The sequence below is a fragment of the Schistocerca piceifrons genome, chromosome 4, assembly GCF_021461385.2.
Source record: "Schistocerca piceifrons isolate TAMUIC-IGC-003096 chromosome 4, iqSchPice1.1, whole genome shotgun sequence".
Lineage (NCBI taxonomy): Eukaryota > Metazoa > Arthropoda > Insecta > Orthoptera > Acrididae > Schistocerca > Schistocerca piceifrons.
In genome coordinates this window covers 455,304,200-455,323,948 of record NC_060141.1, presented here as the reverse complement: position 1 = coordinate 455,323,948, position 19,749 = coordinate 455,304,200, and the positions used below count along the sequence as shown (strand labels likewise).

The following is a 19,749-nucleotide window of genomic DNA, read 5'->3' as shown; positions in this document are numbered from 1 at the left end:
TAGTTCAGTATAGCTACATTAAATGATATAAATACAAATTTGTTTTAGTTTGGAAATAATACGATGGCATACATAGATAACAGCATGACTATAGAAGAGTTAATGCAATCCGTTTTACTATAGCTGGCTCAGTTGAATAAAACAGTTATGCATACAGATGACAAATTCACACAAGTAGCAAACAGATTGATGTAAACTGACAACAGACTCACTAATTTAGAAAAACAATTTGAAGTGTTCATTGCCCAAGTTAAGGGTAGGATAGATACGTTGGAAACAAAACGGAACAGGGATTTTGATCATGTTTTGAAATAAATAGGTGCTTGGAAATAGAGGAAACTAAACAAGACAGTACCTTAGAGCAAGTACACAATATCAAAGCAGAAAATGACAAATTAGCGCAGAGAACTGAGATGCAGTGAAAACCCGCTTTTACACTTTTAAGGGGGCTTTTAAAAAAAAGTACGTGCAAAATACAGGAAAATGTGAGAAATAACATTTTAAGCTGTAAAAGTTACGTATAGCATACCCTCTTGCGTCTTCGACCTGATGTATGACATATGCAGATAAAAGGCATCAAAAGACATGTCAGGGGCTTATTTATTATCTAATAAAAACCATTGATGCAACTGGAACTGATAACCGTCTTGGAAGTAGGAACGTTCGACTCAATTTCATACGTCATAATCAACATTTTTGAAAATCTGCAGCTGCCATTCATAATTTAAATAAAGAAATACTGCACCAGTTATGAATTTTTTCATTCTTAGCACGACACATTTCGAGAGGTTTTTTTCTCATTGTTAAGTGCAAATATGTACGTAAGTACACTCCTGGAAATGGAAAAAAGAACAAATTGACACCGGTGTGTCAGACCCACCATACTTGCTCCGGACACTGCGAGAGGGCTGTACAAGCAGTGATCACACGCACGGCACAGCGGACACACCAGGAACCGCAGTGTTGGCCGTCGAATGGCGCTAGCTGCGCAACATTTGTGCAACGCCGCCGTCAGTGTCAGCCAGTTTGCCGTGGCATACGGAGCTCCATCACAGTCTTTTAACACTGGTAGCATGCCGCGACAGCGTGGACGTGAACCGTATGTGCAGTTGACGGACTTTGAGCGAGGGCGTATAGTGGGCATGCGGGAGGCCGGGTGGACGTACCGCCGAATTGCTCAACACGTGGGGCGTGAGGTCTCCACAGTACATCGATGTTGTCGCCAGTGGTCGACGGAAGGTGCACGTGCCCGTCGACCTGGGACCGGACTGCAGCGACGCACGGATGCACGCCAAGACCGTAGGATCCTACGCAGTGCCGTAGGGGACCGCACCGCCACTTCCCAGCAAATTAGGGACACTGTTGCTCCTGGGGTATCGGCGAGGACCATTCGCAACCGTCTCCATGAAGCTGGGCTACGGTCCCGCACACCGTTAGGCCGTCTTCCGCTCACGCCCCAACATCGTGCAGCCCGCCTCCAGTGGTGTCGCGACAGGCGTGAATGGAGGGACGAATGGAGACGTGTCGTCTTCAGCGATGAGAGTCGCTTCTGCCTTGGTGCCAATGATGGTCGTATGCGTGTTTGGCGCCGTGCAGGTGAGCGCCACAATCAGGATTGCATACGACCGAGGCACACAGGGCCAACACCCGGCATCATGGTGTGGGGAGCGATCTCCTACACTGGCCGTACACCACTGGTGATCGTCGAGGGGACACTGAATAGTGCACAGTACATCCAAACCGTCATCGAACCCATCGTTCTACCATTCCTAGACCGGCAAGGGAACTTGCTGTTCCAACAGGACAGTGCACGTCCGCATGTATCCCGTGCCACCCAACGTGCTCTAGAAGGTGTAAGTCAACTACCCTGGCCAGCAAGATCTCCGGATCTGTCCCCCATTGAGCATGTTTGGGACTGGATGAAGCGTCGTCTCACGCGGTCTGCACGTCCAGCACGAACGCTGGTCCAACTGAGGCGCCAGGTGGAAATGGCATGGCAAGCCGTTCCACAGGACTACATCCAGCATCTCTTCGATCGTCTCCATGGGAGAATAGCAGCCTGCATTGCTGCGAAAGGTGGATATACACTGTACTAGTGCCGACATTGTGCATGCTCTGTTGCCTGTGTCTATGTGCCTGTGGTTCTGTCAGTGTGATCATGTGATGTATCTGACCCCAGGAATGTGTCAATAAAGTTTCCCCTTCCTGGGACAATGAATTCGCGGTGTTCTTATTTCAATTTCCAGGAGTGTATTTTGTGTAGTGTCTGAATATGTGTTATTCTGCGTCTCTTCAACATAATCATCTTTTTGAGGTTATCAGGTACTGTGGCTCCTCAGTTATGTGGAAAACCACACACAAGCAAACTATCACTCACATTGTTTGTTTAAATAACATCACAAAAAATATACATAAATACTGCATTTGACAACGAGAATATATTTTCGAAACAAGTTTTGCTCAGCATGAAAAAGGTATGTAACCAGTGCTGTGTTCAAACTAAAATTATCTGAGCAACACAAAGTGAATGACGGTGACAACTAGCGCTACAAATGGCCGAACATCGAAACACGCTAAATATGGTTCGACAAAAGTGACATCATGATCACAACAATCACGAAACTGTGTTTGCGCAGTAGAGACAGTTCGGAAATGTTTGTCATTGGTCATGATATCTTTATTCAAACAAACCTAGTCACTCCTATCAGCCACCATGGCAAGTAGAGCTTGGCAGCAGTGGGAGATACGGCAAAGATTGTTCGAACTTCTACATGTTTACCAGGTCAAATCAACTGAGTACATAGCCCTGGTGTCAAGAAACTTTACCATGTAATTTGTAAACACTGCTGGACAGCCAGCATAATTTTCTCTCTCCATGAACATTTTTTCGTAATGCATAAATTGCTGGAAAATTATAAATATGTTGATGCAAAATCGGGTGCAAATTAACATTGTGGACATAGGAACTTTGACGGGAACAAAAAAACGTCATGAACGGCAGGAAACCAATTAATTCCGGGAAAGTAAAAGCGGGGTTACACTGTATATTAGAAAAAGAGGTGATGAATAGTAAAACAATGTAACATACTTACACTAACAAAAATATTGATGCTTTGTCCTAATAATTAACAAATTGGAACCAAGGATACAAAAGCTTGAATTTATTAAGGATGCACATAGTACAGAATCTACCTCTACAAAGACTAAATCTGCAGAGTTGGGAACACCAACAGTTCACAACAGTGATATTTTAAGTTCAAACACAAATGAAGTAATACGTAATAACTCTTTGAGCTTGGAGGAGCAAAGAAAGAACTAAGAAAAGAGGTAGAAGATTTGTTAGTAAAGAACAAGACAGTAACTAATAACTGTGATGACTTCACCACAACATTAAGCAAGGAATTAAATCACAAATTCACCAAGTTTCCACCTCTGTGTGATATTCACCCCATTTTATTTCTAAAGTCACTTAAGGGCATGTTACGTGATTCCTGGTTAGATTTTAATAACATACAATTTGTGATAAGCCATTTGATGCATGATGCTGCACAATGGGATGTGTTAAAAGCTATAAGAATTCTCAAGTTACAACAATTTCAAAACAGCATTTAAGTGTAAGTATTGGAATGAGGGAGTCCAAAAGAAATTGAGATTAGAGCTTTTAGGATCAAAACCATAGAACAGTAGTTCACTGAATGGTTATACAGATTTGTAAAATGGCACCTTAACAAATCTGTGTGTCTACAACATCTGATAAGAGAGCAACATTTTTATTAGAAGCGGTCAACTAGCTGATTACCATGGCATGTACGGGACAAATTGCTGGGGAAGGACTGGGAAAAAGTGAACAACTTATCGAAATATAATGCGTGGACACAGTGGAAAGGCGATCACAAAGATGGCACACAGGCAGCAATACCAATAATAATAATAATAATAATAATATTAATAATAATAATCAACAGAGTAATGTTAACAGAGGATCTTGTGCCACTAGAGAGAGTGCCATGAATGGAGGAAACAGGGTATACAATGGGCATGATTGTAGCAATTCAGGAAATAGACACAGAAACATAAACAATAACAGAAATTACTGCAATAATACATTTAACAATACAGAGACGGAAAACTAATATGCTTGCTAGTAGAGGCTCAGTCCTCTGAAGCAGTAGAAAATGAGCCACAATAAACCTGTTCTAGCTTAATCAGGAACAATTACGAGCTGAGTTTAATATATGTCTTACCACATGAAGGAAATACACAAACAAAAGAACATATAAAACCAAAATTGACATGCATTGTAAAGAGCATAACTGCAGAAGTTCAAAGACTATGGTGGTGACATATCAATAGTACATCACTATTTCTTTCAGCAAAATAATTTGCTAAATGCATTCCCTCAATTACCAGTCACAGGAATAAATATAAACAGGATAACAAGTACGACAAGCAAACCACAAAGTACAGAATTGTATTAAACGCACATACATTTCAAGGAGCAATCTCCTTCCTCCCCTCGTTTCAAAACATTTCCCTTCACTCTTCCTTACAAATGGTGAAGTGCTTAACACAGGGTATAGGGCCTGAGTGATCCCCCCCTCTACACACACATTTCCAACCTAACCCAATCAATTCTTCTTTCCTCTCTGATGAAGGAATGCAGACTTCCGAAATGTATGAGTATAGTTGGGTGGATTCACCTACTGGCAATAATGGCTGAGGGATTAGTGAAATGCTGATCAAATGTCAGTCCTTGTACTGCCTTGTAGGCAGCATAGAGCCAGTCGGAATTATCCTATGGCATACTCCTCAAATGGTGTTTATGTTTAAAAGCTACTATACACATTACTTGATGGAATACACTCTTTGAAATTCTGAAGGTAGCAAGGATGAAATACAGGGAGCGAAACATTATCTACGACTCGTACAGAAAACATACTACAGTTACAAGAGTAGAAAGACATAGATGGGAACCAACAGCATAGTTGAGATGGGACTAAGAGGGGGTTTGAGTATTTCAGGTGTCATTCAATCTGTACACTAAGCAAGCTGCAGAGAAAACCAAAGAAACAATTGGAGGAGAAGCTAAAGTTCAGGATGAGGAAATAAGAACTTTGAGGTTTGCTGATGACATTGTACTTCTATCATAGACAGAAGTGAACTCTGAAGAGCAGTTGAACGGAATGAAAAGTCCTAAAAGAGGTTATAGGATGAATATTGACCAAAATAAAACAAAGATAATGAAATATAGCTGAATTAAATCAGATGACACTAGGAAATTAAATTAAGAAATGTGACACTAAAAGCAGTAGGTAAGTTTTGCTATTTGGACTGTAAAATAACTTATGATGCTGAAGTAGAGAGGATATAAAATGCAGCAAGTAAAGCATTTTTGAAAAGGTGGAATTTGTTATCATCAAATATAAATTTAATTATTAAGAATTCTTTTCTGAAAGTACTTGTCTGGAGTTAGCCTTGTATTGAAGTGAAACAAGGATGACACAGTTCATACAAGACAGTAGAAGCTTTGAAATGTGGCGCTACAAGAATAATGCTGAAGATTAAATGGTACACTGAATAACTAATGAGGAGATACTGAATTGAATCAGAGTAAAAAGAAATTTAAGGCACAACTTGACTAAAGGAAGGCCAGTCTTCAGATAGAAGGCTGTAATAACATATAAATTATTGAATGGTATGCCTCCTGGGGGCAAGAACTAGCCAAACTTTCTCAACAATTTGTAATGATACATAAATGTTACAATTCCACTGTCAAACAATGGTTCCCTCACTCACTTTTTCTTTTAGTGAAGCATCTACATCTGGAATCAACTTTTGATAAATGCTAATTCCATAAAAGGAAGCTTATGTCAGAAAAGGAGATGATCTGACATTTTCTCCCGATTTCCCAGGGCGTATACATCCTGCACTATACCCGATTGTTGGATTGGCCAAGAGGGACTGGGTGACAGACCTTGTTTCGCATGGCCTCTATGTTCACCTGATCTGACAACATAAATTTTTGCCTCTGGGGGTTCGCAATGAATCATGTTAATGTGCCTCTGCTACCAGCTGACCTATCTGATTTATGAAACTGATCCGTAATTGTTGCTGCAACAATTACTCCAGGCACCCTGATGTAGTTTTGGGAACAACTCGCATATTGACTCACTGTGTGCTATGTGACGAATAGTGTTGGCAATTAACATTTGTAAAAAGAAGTGTTTGAGCTGCTCTTTCCTTTGATGTATCTTTTATACTTGTAAGTTGAATGTAATAAATGCTACAAAGTCTTAAAACCCTGAATTTCATTTTGAAACATCTGGTGTATAAGGTACTCACTATCCAAAATTGTTTGAATTGCATGCAGAACAATATGAATGTGCCAAGTGTATTACTTTCAAACTGGCCTACATATAGAAGAATCTGTCACATACTGAAGCGATGATTGCTATTTAGACAATTTGTAAAGGAAAGAAGCCACAAATATACAATCATGATGTGCATGGTTTTGATGTATGTGCTCGTGTACAAGGGAAAGCTTGATGGTGCCGAAGATGAAGCTCCTTTTCTTTTTTTTTCTTTTTAAAGACGAGTTTCAATTACCTATATAACAAACACCTGGGAAGAAAAATTTTGACATATGAATACAGACTATAGATAGCTAAAGAAGTGTATCCTGCAAGCATGATCCCAGGAACTATGAGAAAGAGACCTCATGAGGAAAGTAGGAAACTAGGAAGCAAGTCATGAGGTAGAGGTGTACAAGGTATTCAGAATTGGCAAGCACACTGACAACAAATGAATGCAGTAATTCTCCAAACGTTTCTGGGTTGGGGTTCCTTCAGAAATGTCATAGCAATATTGATGATTAGTAAACTACCCATGCTGTTAAGCGAATTAATTATATTTTTTGACGAAGACATCATTTCATATTTATACTGTTTGACTATTTGTTTCAGGAAAAAATATTTCATATTTATATTATCAGTTCAAAAACTTTTTGAGATTGGATTAATAAAAATCGAGAAAAGCTAAGATGATAGTTTTAATGCTTTAGTTGTTCAGCTCAGCCTACCCACTTGGGTACAAAACACAAAGTTCATAAAATAGTATGAAACTGTCACAAATGTCCTGCTTTGGAATGGTGTCCAACTCACACATCACATTAGCACCTTCTTTGTTTTCGGCAAACCATTAGAGATGCATTCTCCACTTTACCCTTTTTGGCAGGTTTGTGTGGAGAAGACAAAGTGTTATTTCCTGTAATGAATTTTTCCAGAAAAGAATTGTCTGTGTTTTTCATTTCAATCAAGTCAGGGCAGGCATCAATGTGTCATCCTTTTCACTCAGGAATCAAGGTATGCGGGACACACTCTGTACATACTCCCCTATTCTTCAAAACATTCTGGATAATATCTTTGCCTCTTGATTTAGAGATATTAAGTTCGTTGCCCTAGTGTGATTTAAGACACAACAAACTGACATACTACAGCCCCACATCCACTACTTAACACTGCCTGCTCATCACTAACTGGTCAAATGCACATTTGTTGTTTACAGTTGTTAGTTCAAACTGGCAATGTAGTTACTGTGCTGACATAGCGTATACGCCAGGAATAAAATCAATCGTAAGACTTTCTGGATGAACAGTGTATGTTTGACTTCTTGTTTCTGAAAACATTACATTACGTGAATACTTGTCCCAAAGACCGTGAATACGACATTTCTTATCGATGCAGAGCATGTCAGTTTCACATAACATTTTGTTACACACACACACACACACACACACACACACACACACACACACACACACACACACACACAAAATTACTACTTCATTTCTAAAAACTTATCTTTTGAGTAGAAGGAGTTGTCATTCACAAATTCTTTCAATCTGTTTTTAAACGCTGATTAGCTATGTCGGACCTTTTAATGCTATTTGGTAAATGACCAAAGACTTTTGTGGCAGCATAATTCACACCTTCCTGCGCCAAAGTCATATTTAACCACGAATAGTGAAGATTGTCTTTTCTTCTGGTGTTATAGCTGTGCACTTTACTGTTATTTTTGAACTGAGATGGGTTATCGATAACAAATTTCCTAAGTGAATATATGTACTGCGAAGGTACTGTGAATATCCCTAGTTCCTTAAATAAATGTCTGCAAGATGATCTTGGGTGGGCTCCAGCTATTATTCTGATTACACGATTTGTGCAATTAATACTTTTTCTCTTAATGGTGAATTACTCCGACATATGAAGCCATAAGAAAGCAGTGAATGAAAATAGACATAGTAGGCTAATTTACTGATATGTTTATCACCAAAATTTGCAATAACCCTCATAAAATAGCTTAAATACCCAAATCTAAACATTTCAGCAGGTCATCAATGTGCTTCTTCCAATTCAATTTCTCATCAATACATACCCAGAAATTTTGAATATTCTGCTTTAGCAACAGATTTCTGTTCGAAATCTATATTTATCACTGGTGTAATGCCATTTACTGTACAGAACTGTATATAATGTGTTTATTCAAAATTTAGTGAGAGCCTCTTTGCAGAGAAACACTTAATATTTTTTTTAAAGACATTATTTACAATTTCCTCAGCTAATTCTTGTTTTTTTTTTTTTGGGTGTGAATACTATGCTTGTATCATCAGCAAATAGAACTAGCTTTGCCTCTTCATGACTATAGAGTGGCAAGTCATTAATAAACAAGAAGAACAATATGGGAAGCCAAGACTGAACCCTGTGGGTTTTGATGTTTCCAAAGCTTTATATTTATCGTCTATCAAAGATCTGCAGTTATTGCTCTGTTTTGCAATGGTAACAAAGATATTAAGCCAGACATAAGTACTCCCTCCCACAATCAGCAGCACCACATACTCGCAGGAAGCAGGGAGTAAAAAGTAACAAGTTGGAGACATGTCTTCCTTCACCATATCATGTCATGTGGTGTTACATTGTGGCCTCCATAGTGGAATAAAGCTGTCAGCACAGCAATAACAACTCAATCTCAAATTCATCACTGCATGGTTACCAGACACATACCATATGCCTTTCTGCTGATGACTATGCTGCAAATTCTGAATGTCTGGAAATTTCTTGTGACCAGATTTCTGTAACATTTCCCACTTTAATTTTGAAAAGTGGTCCTTGGAATGTGGTATCAGATAAGCGTCAACTACTACTGGGAATTTCCAGCTTTAAAATCTTTACACAGTCTACGGGAGCTGTTCAGTTTTCATACCACTGCTAAACTTGGGGCCGAGTTCATGTGGGCTTTGCAGGTCCTCTTATCAACTAACTGAAATTAATTCTTAAAGTCTCCATACGTAACAACACAAATTACGATTAAAGCACAGGTGTTTGTGATTAAAGATCTTCCGCGGACCAAGTTGGTTGGTTGACGGGTGAAGAGGCTAAACAGTGTGGTCATCAGTCCTCAGTCATGAGATGGGTCATTTGGAGCTAGTAATGTCAGCCTGTAATTTGACTGAATTATCAAAATATGTAGGAATGGTAAAATTGGTGCACTGAAAGCAATACCAATGCCAGAGCTGAGAAATAAATAAAGAAAGGTAGAAGTATATGGGACAGGGTGGTATACATATCAAAGAGCAGATAAGGGCTCGCCATGGCAACAGAAACATACCAGATGCTGTCTGAACATCTGTGCCCATATTGGGTCTCCCTTTTGGAAACAGCCGACCTCTTTCACCCTTCCATAATGGAGAACCAATATGGACACAGATGTTCAAACAACATCTGGAATGTTTATGCTACCATCATAGGAAATCAGAGCTGCTGTCTTTACAATGGTGATCTGATGGAATCTACTGGTGATCCACCAAAATAAGCTGTGGTTTTGGCAGCAGAGACCACAAATGTGCCACCTGCAGCCTCCTGCTCCTGCTCCTCCTCCTCTCCCTTCCCCCTCCATCTTCCCTCCCACAACTTCTGCAGCCACAGCCATGGTATGAAATATGTAATCACTGTCACTAATCGGTGTGGATCATGGAGTTGTCCCCTGCACCATCTCGAAAACAGTTTGCTCTGGCATCTACAGACAGCACTCCACAAATGCCGCCCAGCTTGACAAATGATGGCACTGACCACTTTCTGATGGAGAACTATCTCACAGACCCACAGTCTCCTCTCTTTGACCAGTTGCCCATCCAGCACATTGAGATGCTGGACTCCCTCATCAGAATCTGCACAAAGTTAACGGTTTTTGATCATATTTGCTGTCTCAGATGATGGGAGGGAGAGAGGCCGCATCCCCAACAACTCAGCCAGTAAGATGATGTATTGCTACCACAACCAGCAGTGCCACATACCCACAGCAAGCCACAAGTAAAGAGCAATGAACCAGAGACATGCCTTCCCTTACCACGTCTTATCCCATGACGTCATCACATGGAGCAAACAGTGCTGCCCACACAACAACAGCAACAGCAACAGTCTCATATTCATCCCTGCATGCTGTCTTTCTGTTGATGGTCTATGCTGCAGCCTCAGACTGTGTCTGGATTTCAAATAGTATTACAACAGATTTGGACTCTAAACACAGACCTACAGAATTTCATGCTTCTGATCCTTTGTGTAGTCCTACCCAGCCAGCCAGAAGCTTTTGTTGTGTGCTGAACTCACAGCCTGTATAGAACTTTTTCAGGTGTGCGGATTCAAATATAGGATACAGCAACAGGGTTACAATAAAAATAAATCGTATGAAAATATTATACAAAATACATAATCTCTATGGGGCAGTTGTTAATTAGCTTTTCTACGCCCATCACATTCTCGTATATTCTTCAATATTGAGTATGCAGAGATCATGACATTCAAGATTTTACAGAAACACATTTTTAAAAGTTCCCAGAAATTACTGCTAACAGTTAGTTGCCTTTCGCGATTCTTCAATTTTTATTAACAATGATCAGTTTTGTATCACCTAGTGATTCACCGTCAGATGACGCTACACACTTACTGCATGTTTGGAACATTGTTAGGGTTGGATAGAGTGAATTCCATCCTCCTGAATACGAATTCAGTGTCTTAACAACTACACTGCCTCACTAGGTTGGTCCTATTGTACAATTAGCACCAGCAGGATTGCAATGTACCACTGCACATGCTATGGACTGCTGCTGATGACTCAAGGGCCATGAACCATGCAAAAACATACAGAACTTAGCATTTAGCATCTACATTGTTTTCTATACACACTTCACCCCAGGACTGATTTGACAACGTAAGTAGTATCTATTTTACACTCTCAAAAGAGACTTTTCAAGGCCTGAAGTTTTCTGGGTTTTACCAAGCCTGTTTTTACCTTTCTTATCTGACAGTCATGCTCACATAGGTCCAGATCGTTAAAAATACTTTACTGTTTTCCCTGTTGCTACCTGCAAGTAGAGGGTCTCAGACTAATGCCGAACTTCATGATACCCTAGTAGGAATGATTACCATATGTACCATGCCAAATGCACTCAAAATATTTAGGAAGCTATTATTAGTTTTATCCTCAATACCACTATTAATATTCATGTCTCCACATATCATCATGTTAGCTTTGGGAGCTGAGACTCTTTTCAGGATTACAGTTAATTGGCTGAAGAAATCATTCACATTACCACGAGATGAGCACTACACATACAGAATGATTAGCCGGACATTTGAAACAACACTGTAACGGGAGAATATTAAATATTATATTATCAGGAGAAATGTTGCTATATATTTTTGGAAACAAGACAAATCATTTTAAAGAAACTTACTGCTTCCCATTCCATTGGCAAATTATCACTCTCATCTTCTGAATCAGAGCTCTCATTCTGACCCAATTCTCGTGCCAGTTGTTCTTCTAGTGATTTAGTGAGATTGCAGTCCACTTCAAATGGTCCTTGCCTGCAATAGAAAAATTGATTACTACTTCTATATTCCACTACAACAAAAAATACTTAATTAAAATGGAGGGAAATCAGTTCTGAGTAGCAGAAATCACTAAGGAACATGTCTAGGAAAACTTAGAAGTAGATCACTCTGAATACCACTACAAGAATTTGATGCATTCAAAATCTGAAATGAAGAGTGCATATGTGATATCAGGACATAATTAGTTCCCCAGACAATGCACTGCTAAATGGTGTTCTGCAAGTGCCCTTTTAGTCTGTATTTGTTTTATAAGAACACTCCTTGGGGAAACAAGGCAGAAATGTAATAATTGCTAAGTGCAATTACAGTTACAGAAAGTATTCCATTATGCCTTAATGAGATGATAGGGTGTATATCCAGCCGGGGGCGGGAGGGGGGGGGGGGGGGGGGGAGTTTCTGGATTTTTCATAGATTTCACAGTTAAAAACACTTAAAAACACACCATTCCCCGGGAGAGAGTACATTTAGATTTCACAGTTAAAAACACACTATTCCCCAGGAGAGAGTACATTTTTTTCTATATTAAGTGACACTATACTTTCCGACACTATACTTTCCCTCAGAGCCGTAAAATTTGAACTTCCTGGCACTTAAGGAAATGAAACCCAGCAAAAGGCATTGCGTTCTGGAAAGATCTTTCATATGCGGCAACATGTAAACTGAATGTTTTCATATTTTTGATGTGGTCCTCAGTCAAGAGACTGGTTTGATGTAGTCTCCATGCTACTCTATCCTTTGCAAGCTCCTTCATCTCCCAGTACCTACTGCAACGTACATTCTCCTGAATCTGCTTAGTGTATTTATCTCTTGGTTTCCCTCTACGATTTTTACCCTCCACGCTGCCCTCCAATACTAAATTGGTGATCCCTTGATGCCTCAGACCATGTCCTACCAACTGAACCCTTCTTCTAGTCAAGTTGTGCCACGAATTTCTCTTTTCCCCAATTCTATTCAATACCTCCTCATTAGTTACGTATTCAGCATTCTTCTATAGCACCACATTTCCAAAGCTTCTATTCTCTTCTTGTCCAAACTATTTATTGTCCATGTTTCACTTCCATACATGGATACAGTCCATACAAATACTTTCAGAAACGACTCCCTGACACTTAAATCTATACTTGATGTTAACAAATTTCTCTTCTTCAGAAATGCTTTCCTTGCCATTGCCAGTCTACATTTAATATCCTCTCTACTTCGACTATAATCAGTTATTTGCTCCCCAAATAGAAACCTCATTTACTACTTTAAGTATCTAATTTCCTAATTTAATTCCTTCAGCTCAACCAACTTAATTCGATTATGTTTCATTAGCCTCATTTTGCTTTTGTTGATGTTCATCTTATATCCTCCTTTCAAGACACTGTCCATTCTGTTCAACTGCTCTTCCAAGTCTTTTGCTGCCTCTGACATGATTGTAACGTCATTGGCGAACCTCAAAGTTTTTATTTCTTCTCCATGGATTTTAATAGCTACACAGAATTTTTCTTTTGTTTTCTTTACTGTTTGCTCAATATACAGATTGAATAACATCGGGGATAGGCTGCAACCCTGTCTCAATCCCTTCCCAACCACTGCTTCCCTTTCATGCCCCTCGACTCTTAACTGTCATCTGGTTTCTGTACAAATTGCAAATAGCCTTTCACTCCCAGTATTTTACACCTGCCACCTTCAGAATTTGAAAGAGAGTATTCCAGTCAACATTGTCAAAGACGTTTTCCTCTGTCTACAATTCCTAGCAACGTAGGGTTGACTTTCCTTAACCTAAATTCTAAGATAATTCGTAGGGTCAGTATTGCCTCGCGTGTGCCAATATTTTTATGGAATCCAAACTGATCTTCCCCAAGGTTGACTTCTACCAGTTTTTCCATTCATCTGTAAAGAATTTGCGTTAGTATTTTGCAGCCATGACTTATTAAACTGATAGTTCGGCAATTTTGTCATCTGTCAGCACCTGCTTTCTTTTGGATTGGAATTACTACATTCTTCTTGAAGTCTGAGGGTATTTCGCCTGTCTCATACATCTTGCTCACCAGATGGTAGAGTTTTGTCAGGGCTGGCTCTCCCAAGGCTATCAGTAGTTCTAATGGAATGTTGTCTAAGCCCAGGGCCTTGTTTCGAATTAGGTCTTTCAGTGCTCTGTCAAACTCTTCACGTAGTATCATATCTCCCATTTCATCTTCACCTACATCCTCTTCCATGTCCTCAAGTACATCACCCTTGCATAGACCCTCTATATACTCCTTCAACCATTCTGCTTTTCCTTCTTTGTGTAGAACCGGGTTTCCATCTGAGCTCTTGATATTCATACAAGTGGTTCTCTTTTCTCCAAAGGTCTCGTTAATTGTGATATATGCCTCTACATTCTTACATTTGTTCTCTAGCCATCCCTGCTTAGCCATTTTGCACTTCCTGTTGATCTCATTTTTGTATTCATTTTTGCCTGCTTCATTTACTGCATTTTTATATTTTCTCCTTTCATCAATTAAATTCAATATTTCTTCTGTTACCCAAGGATTTCTACTAGCACTCGTCTTTTTACCTACTTGATCCTCTGCTGCCTTCACTACTTCATCCCTCAGAGCTACCCATTCTTCTTCTACTGTATTTCTTTCCCCCATTCCTGTCAATTGTTCCCTTATGCTCTCCCTGAAACTCTGTACAACCTCTGGTTCTTTCAGTTTATCCAGGTCCCATCTCCTTAGATTCCCACCTTTTTGCAGTTTCTTCAGGTTGAATCTACAGTTCATAACCAATAGATTGTGGTAAGAGTCCACATCTGCCACTGGAAATGTCTTACAATTTAAAGCCTGATTCCTAAATCTCTGTCTTATCATTATACAGGGTGATTCAAAAAGAATACCACAACTTTAAAAATGTGTATTAAATGAAAGAAACATAATATAACCTTCTGTTATACATCATTACAAAGAGTATTTAAAAAGGTTTTTTTTCACTCAAAAACAAGTTCAGAGATGTTCAATATGGCCCCCTCCAGACACTCGAACAATATCAACCTGATACTCCAACTCGTTCCACACTCTCTGTAGCATATCAGGCGTAGCAGTTTGGATAGCTGCTGTTATTTCTCGTTTCAAATCATCAATGGTGGCTGGGAGAGGTGGCCGAAACACCATATCCTTAACATACCCCCACAAGAAAAAATCGCAGGGGGTAAGATCAGGGCTTCTTGGAGGCCAGTGATGAAGTGCTCTGTCACGGGCTGCCTGGCGGCCGATCCATCGCCTCGGGTAGTTGACGTTCAGGTAGTTACGGACAGATAAGTGCCAATGTGGTGGCGCTCCATCCTGCTGAAATATGAATTGTTGTGCTTCTTGTTCGAGCTGAGGGAACAGCCAATTCTCTAACATCTCCAGATACTGCGGTCGCCATCTTAGCATCAACTGACGCTGACGCCTAGTCAACAGCGCCTCAAGCGAACAAATGTACAACTAAATGAAACTTTATAGCTCCATTAATTCGCCGACAGATAGTGCTTAGCTCTGCCTTTTGTCGTTGCAGAGTTTTAAATTCCTAAAGTTGTGGTACTCTTTTTGAATCACCCTGTATAATCTATCTGAAACCTTCCAGTATCTCCAGGCCTGTTTCATGTCTAGAACCTTCTTTCATGATTCTTGAACCATGTATTACCTATGATTAAGTTATGCTCTGTGCATAATTCTACCAGGCGGCTTCCTCTTTCATTTCTTACCCCCATTCCATATTCACCTACTACGTTTCCTTCTCTTCCTTTTCCTACTATCACATTCCAGTCACCCATGACTATTAAATTTTCATCTCCCTTCACTATTTGAATAATTTCTTTTATCTCATCATACATTTCATCAATCTCTTTGTCATCTGCAGAGCTAGTTCGCATATAAACTTGTACTACTGTGGCAGACATGGGCATTCACTATGCTGTTTGTAGTATCTTACCCCTACTCCTATTTTTTTATCCATTATTTAACCTACTCCAGCATTACCCCAATTTGATTTTGTATTTATAACCCTGTATTCACCTGAACTGAAGTCTTTTTCCTTCTGTAGTCGTGTTCCTTCTGTCACAGAACATCACTAATTCCCACTATATCTAACTTAAACCTATCCATTTCCCTTTTTAAATTTTCTAACTTACCTGCCAGATTGAGGGATCTGACATTCCACGCTCCAATCTGCAGAATGCCAGTTTTCTTTCTCCTGATAATGATATCCTCCTGAATAAACATCGCCCAGAGATCCGAATGGGGGACTCTTTACCTCCAGAATATTTTACCCAAGACGAAGCCATCATCATTTAACCATACAGTAAAGCTGCATGCCCTCAGGAAAAATTACTGCTGTAGTTTCCCCTTGCTTCCAGCTGTTCGCAGTACCAGCACAGCAAGGCCGTTTTGGTTAGTGTTACAAGGCCAGATCAGTCAATCATCCAGACTGTTGCCCCTGCAACTACTGAAAAGGCTGCTGCTCCTCCTCAGGAACCACACGTTTGTCTGGCCTCTCTAACAGATACCCCTCCATTGTGGTTGCACCTACGGTACGGCTATCTATATTGCTGAGGCCCAAGCCTCCCCACCAATGGCAAGGTCCATGGTTCATGAGAAGGGTTTTCATATTACGAAAGTATAAATAGAAATTCCACCACATAAAGCTCAGTAACTTCCGAAGCACTGAAATCTAGATTGGTTGACTAAAGTGAATCGTGCAATGCAATCACTGATCATCTCACATGATCTCGCCAGGCAATGACAGCAGATATTTGGAATATAGAACACGTGATGCAGTCAGCCAATAGCAACATCATTGTTAAGTAGTGGGAACACACAAATGGGAAAAATTAATGTTTTAAATTAACTTTCATACTGTATAGCTACAAGAAAGCAAAGCTTTGGCATTTAATATTGGATGTCAAATATTTTTGGCTGTTTTTTTTCCAAGAGAGTGGTTAAGCAGGATACTAAGAGCATAGCTTAAATTGCAACAACCGAATGCTTCTAAAAAAAGCACAATTATAAATTTCATTGTTGCGGACAGAAAATTTCATGCGTTACCTGGCTGAATACATGTTCCACCAAGCGCTACATTTCCATAGACAAGCCAATTATGTGCAAAACTGCTCAAGAACTGACCTCACATTGATTTTAAGGATAACTGTACTTTCTGCCATCTTATCGTATAATCCGTAATTTATGAAAAACTGATCTTGAACCTTGGCACTTTTTAGTGTGTTTCCCTTTAACATATGTTAACTACAAATGTGCAAGTAAAAACTTAAATAATGGCATAAATGGCTGGTCTTATGAGTATGAAATTTTCCTGAAAGCTGGTTCTCAATTTTGAATGAGAATCAAATGTTCTGTGATTTAAGAAATTCATCGTACATTCTCATACATAGTTCGTCTTACATAAAAGGAAACTTACTTTGAAAGCAATGCTTCTCTAACCACCATTTGCAATATTTTCCCATGACCTGTTAGAAATGTTAACAGTTGTGAAGTTACACTCATCAAAAACAGAATACCGTTATGAAGTATTGCATAGTCTTTATCCTAAAGCCTGTGTGACATTTTGCTGTTGGCAGATGCTTGTGTGTGCACTGTGTTTTGTTGTTTTAAATGACGGATTTTCTTTGCAGCAAAAGTTTTATTTTGGTGACATTCTCTCATTTATGGTTTACTGCTGCAGTATTATTCTGCAGTAGCAGGCTCAAGTAAACGTTTTTGTTAGAGTAGTCAGTCAAAATTACAAAAATTTAGCTGAAAACTAAAATGATGAAAAAAATTCCCAGAATTCTATAAAATTCCCGTGTTTTTCCCAGATGGAAAAGTTTCTGCATTCCTCCCAGTTGTCCCAGGGCATACACACCATGGATGAGGAGTGTATACGATTGGCAAGGAAGGGAGGGGGTAGTTCAAAATCAATGTATTAATTTGTGCTCACACTGCATGCATATATATGCTAATATATGCTAATACAAGAAGCCTGCTAGCACGACATAAGTGGAACCAAAATTATTAGAATGTTTCATAGCTACAAATGTGAAAGGAAACAAGAATCCTTCAACTATGTGCATTTTTATGTTGAGAGGTGATTCACTTTTCATAGTAGCTTGATTGAATGGAAATTTAATTTGCACTTAGTGATCTAATCTGTAAACAATATGAGAAGCTGAGTTTTGGTCAAGTAAATAACTAAAACAATGAAATCACTTACTAGAATTATCAGCAAAATTTTGAGGTGTACAGCAATTAGACGGGTGCTGCTGCTGCTGGTAATTATGACGATGACAATGGTTTCAGAGCACTCAACAGGCAAGTTATCAGCATCCATGCTATATATGAATGTATGAACTTTATGAACTGAACAGGAAGGACCTTCCTTAAAAACAATGTTACTGTAGTGATGAACTATGGAAATATTTTAATATTTTCATTTTTTTGGGAGTGTATGCTCGAGCATATCCTCACACTTGGATAAAATTATGGTAGTCTTAATACAAAATATTACTTCATGAAATGAAGATTAATTGGAAAAATCACTGAACTTTCCTCAGATATAGATGCACAGCTCACAACTAATGCACAGGAACCAGTTCCTCTCGATCATTAAAATCTGGTCCATAGCGATTGGGGATTAGTCTTGATTCCTCACAAAAATTTAAAACGGCATTGCCCAGATACATACTCATTCCAATCATCTATTAGTCCATCCCCCCCCCCCCCCCTCCATCTCCTCCTCTCTTTTCTTTGTCAATTGCTGTCACCCCCACCACAATAAGAATTTGCTGGTTTTGACCCCCGAAGTATTTCTTCCCAGATAATAAGTAAAATTTTTACCAAGTCTGGTTGTAATCAATCCAGTGCTTTAGGTGGAGAAGTGGAATATACAGGCATGCATGCACATCCATCCACTTTTATAATACACTACTGGCCATTAAAATTGCAAAACCAAGAAGAAATACCGATAATAAACAGGTATTCATTGGACAAATATATTATACTAGAATTGACATGTGATTACATTTTCACGCAATTTGGGTGCATAGATCCCGAGAAATCAGTACCCAGAACAACCACCTCTGGCCGTAATAACGGCCTTGATACGCCTGGGCATTGGGTCAAACAGAGCTTGCATGGCGTGTACAGGTACAGCTGCCCATGCAGTTTCAACGCGGTACCACAGTTCATCAAGAGTAGTGACTAGCGTATTGTGACAAGCCAGTTGCTCGGCCACCACTGACCAGATGTTTTCAATTGGTGAGAGATCTGGAGAATGTGCTTGCCAGGGCAGCATTCGATTCATTTACTGTATCCAGAAAGGCCCGTACAGGACCTGCAACATGCGTTCATGAATTATCCAGTTGAAATGTAGGGTTTCGCAGGGATCGAATGAAGGGTAGAGCCACGGGTCTTAACACATCTGAAATGTAACGTCCACTGCTCAAAGTGCCGTCAGTGCAAACAAGAGGTGACCAAGATGTGTGACCAATGGCACCCCATACCATCATGCCAGGTGATAAGCCAGTATGGCAATGATGAATACACGCTTCCAATGTGCGTTCACCGCGCTGTCGCCAAACACGGATGCGACGATCACGATACTGTAAGCAGAACCTGGATTCATCCGAAAAAATGACGTTTTGCCATTCGTGCACCCAGGTTTGTCATTGAGTACACCATCGCAGGCACTCCTGTCTGTGATGCAGCATCAAGAGTAACCGCAGCCATGGTCTCCGAGCTGATAGTCCATGCTGCTGCAAACGTCATCGAACTGTTCGTTTAGATGGTTGTTGTCTTGCAAATGT

The 19,749-nt window shown here is 39.8% G+C and overlaps 1 protein-coding gene across 1 annotated transcript in view; it reads right to left on the bottom strand.

Moving 5' to 3' along the window:
- LOC124796429 (beclin 1-associated autophagy-related key regulator) overlaps window positions 1-19,749 on the bottom strand; it is a 132,097-nt gene that overhangs the window by 13,774 nt on the left and 98,574 nt on the right. The window contains exon 8 of the mRNA XM_047260617.1: window positions 11,789-11,918. Coding sequence (XP_047116573.1) covers window positions 11,789-11,918 — 130 coding nt within the window. The remainder of the gene's footprint in view (window positions 1-11,788; window positions 11,919-19,749) is intronic.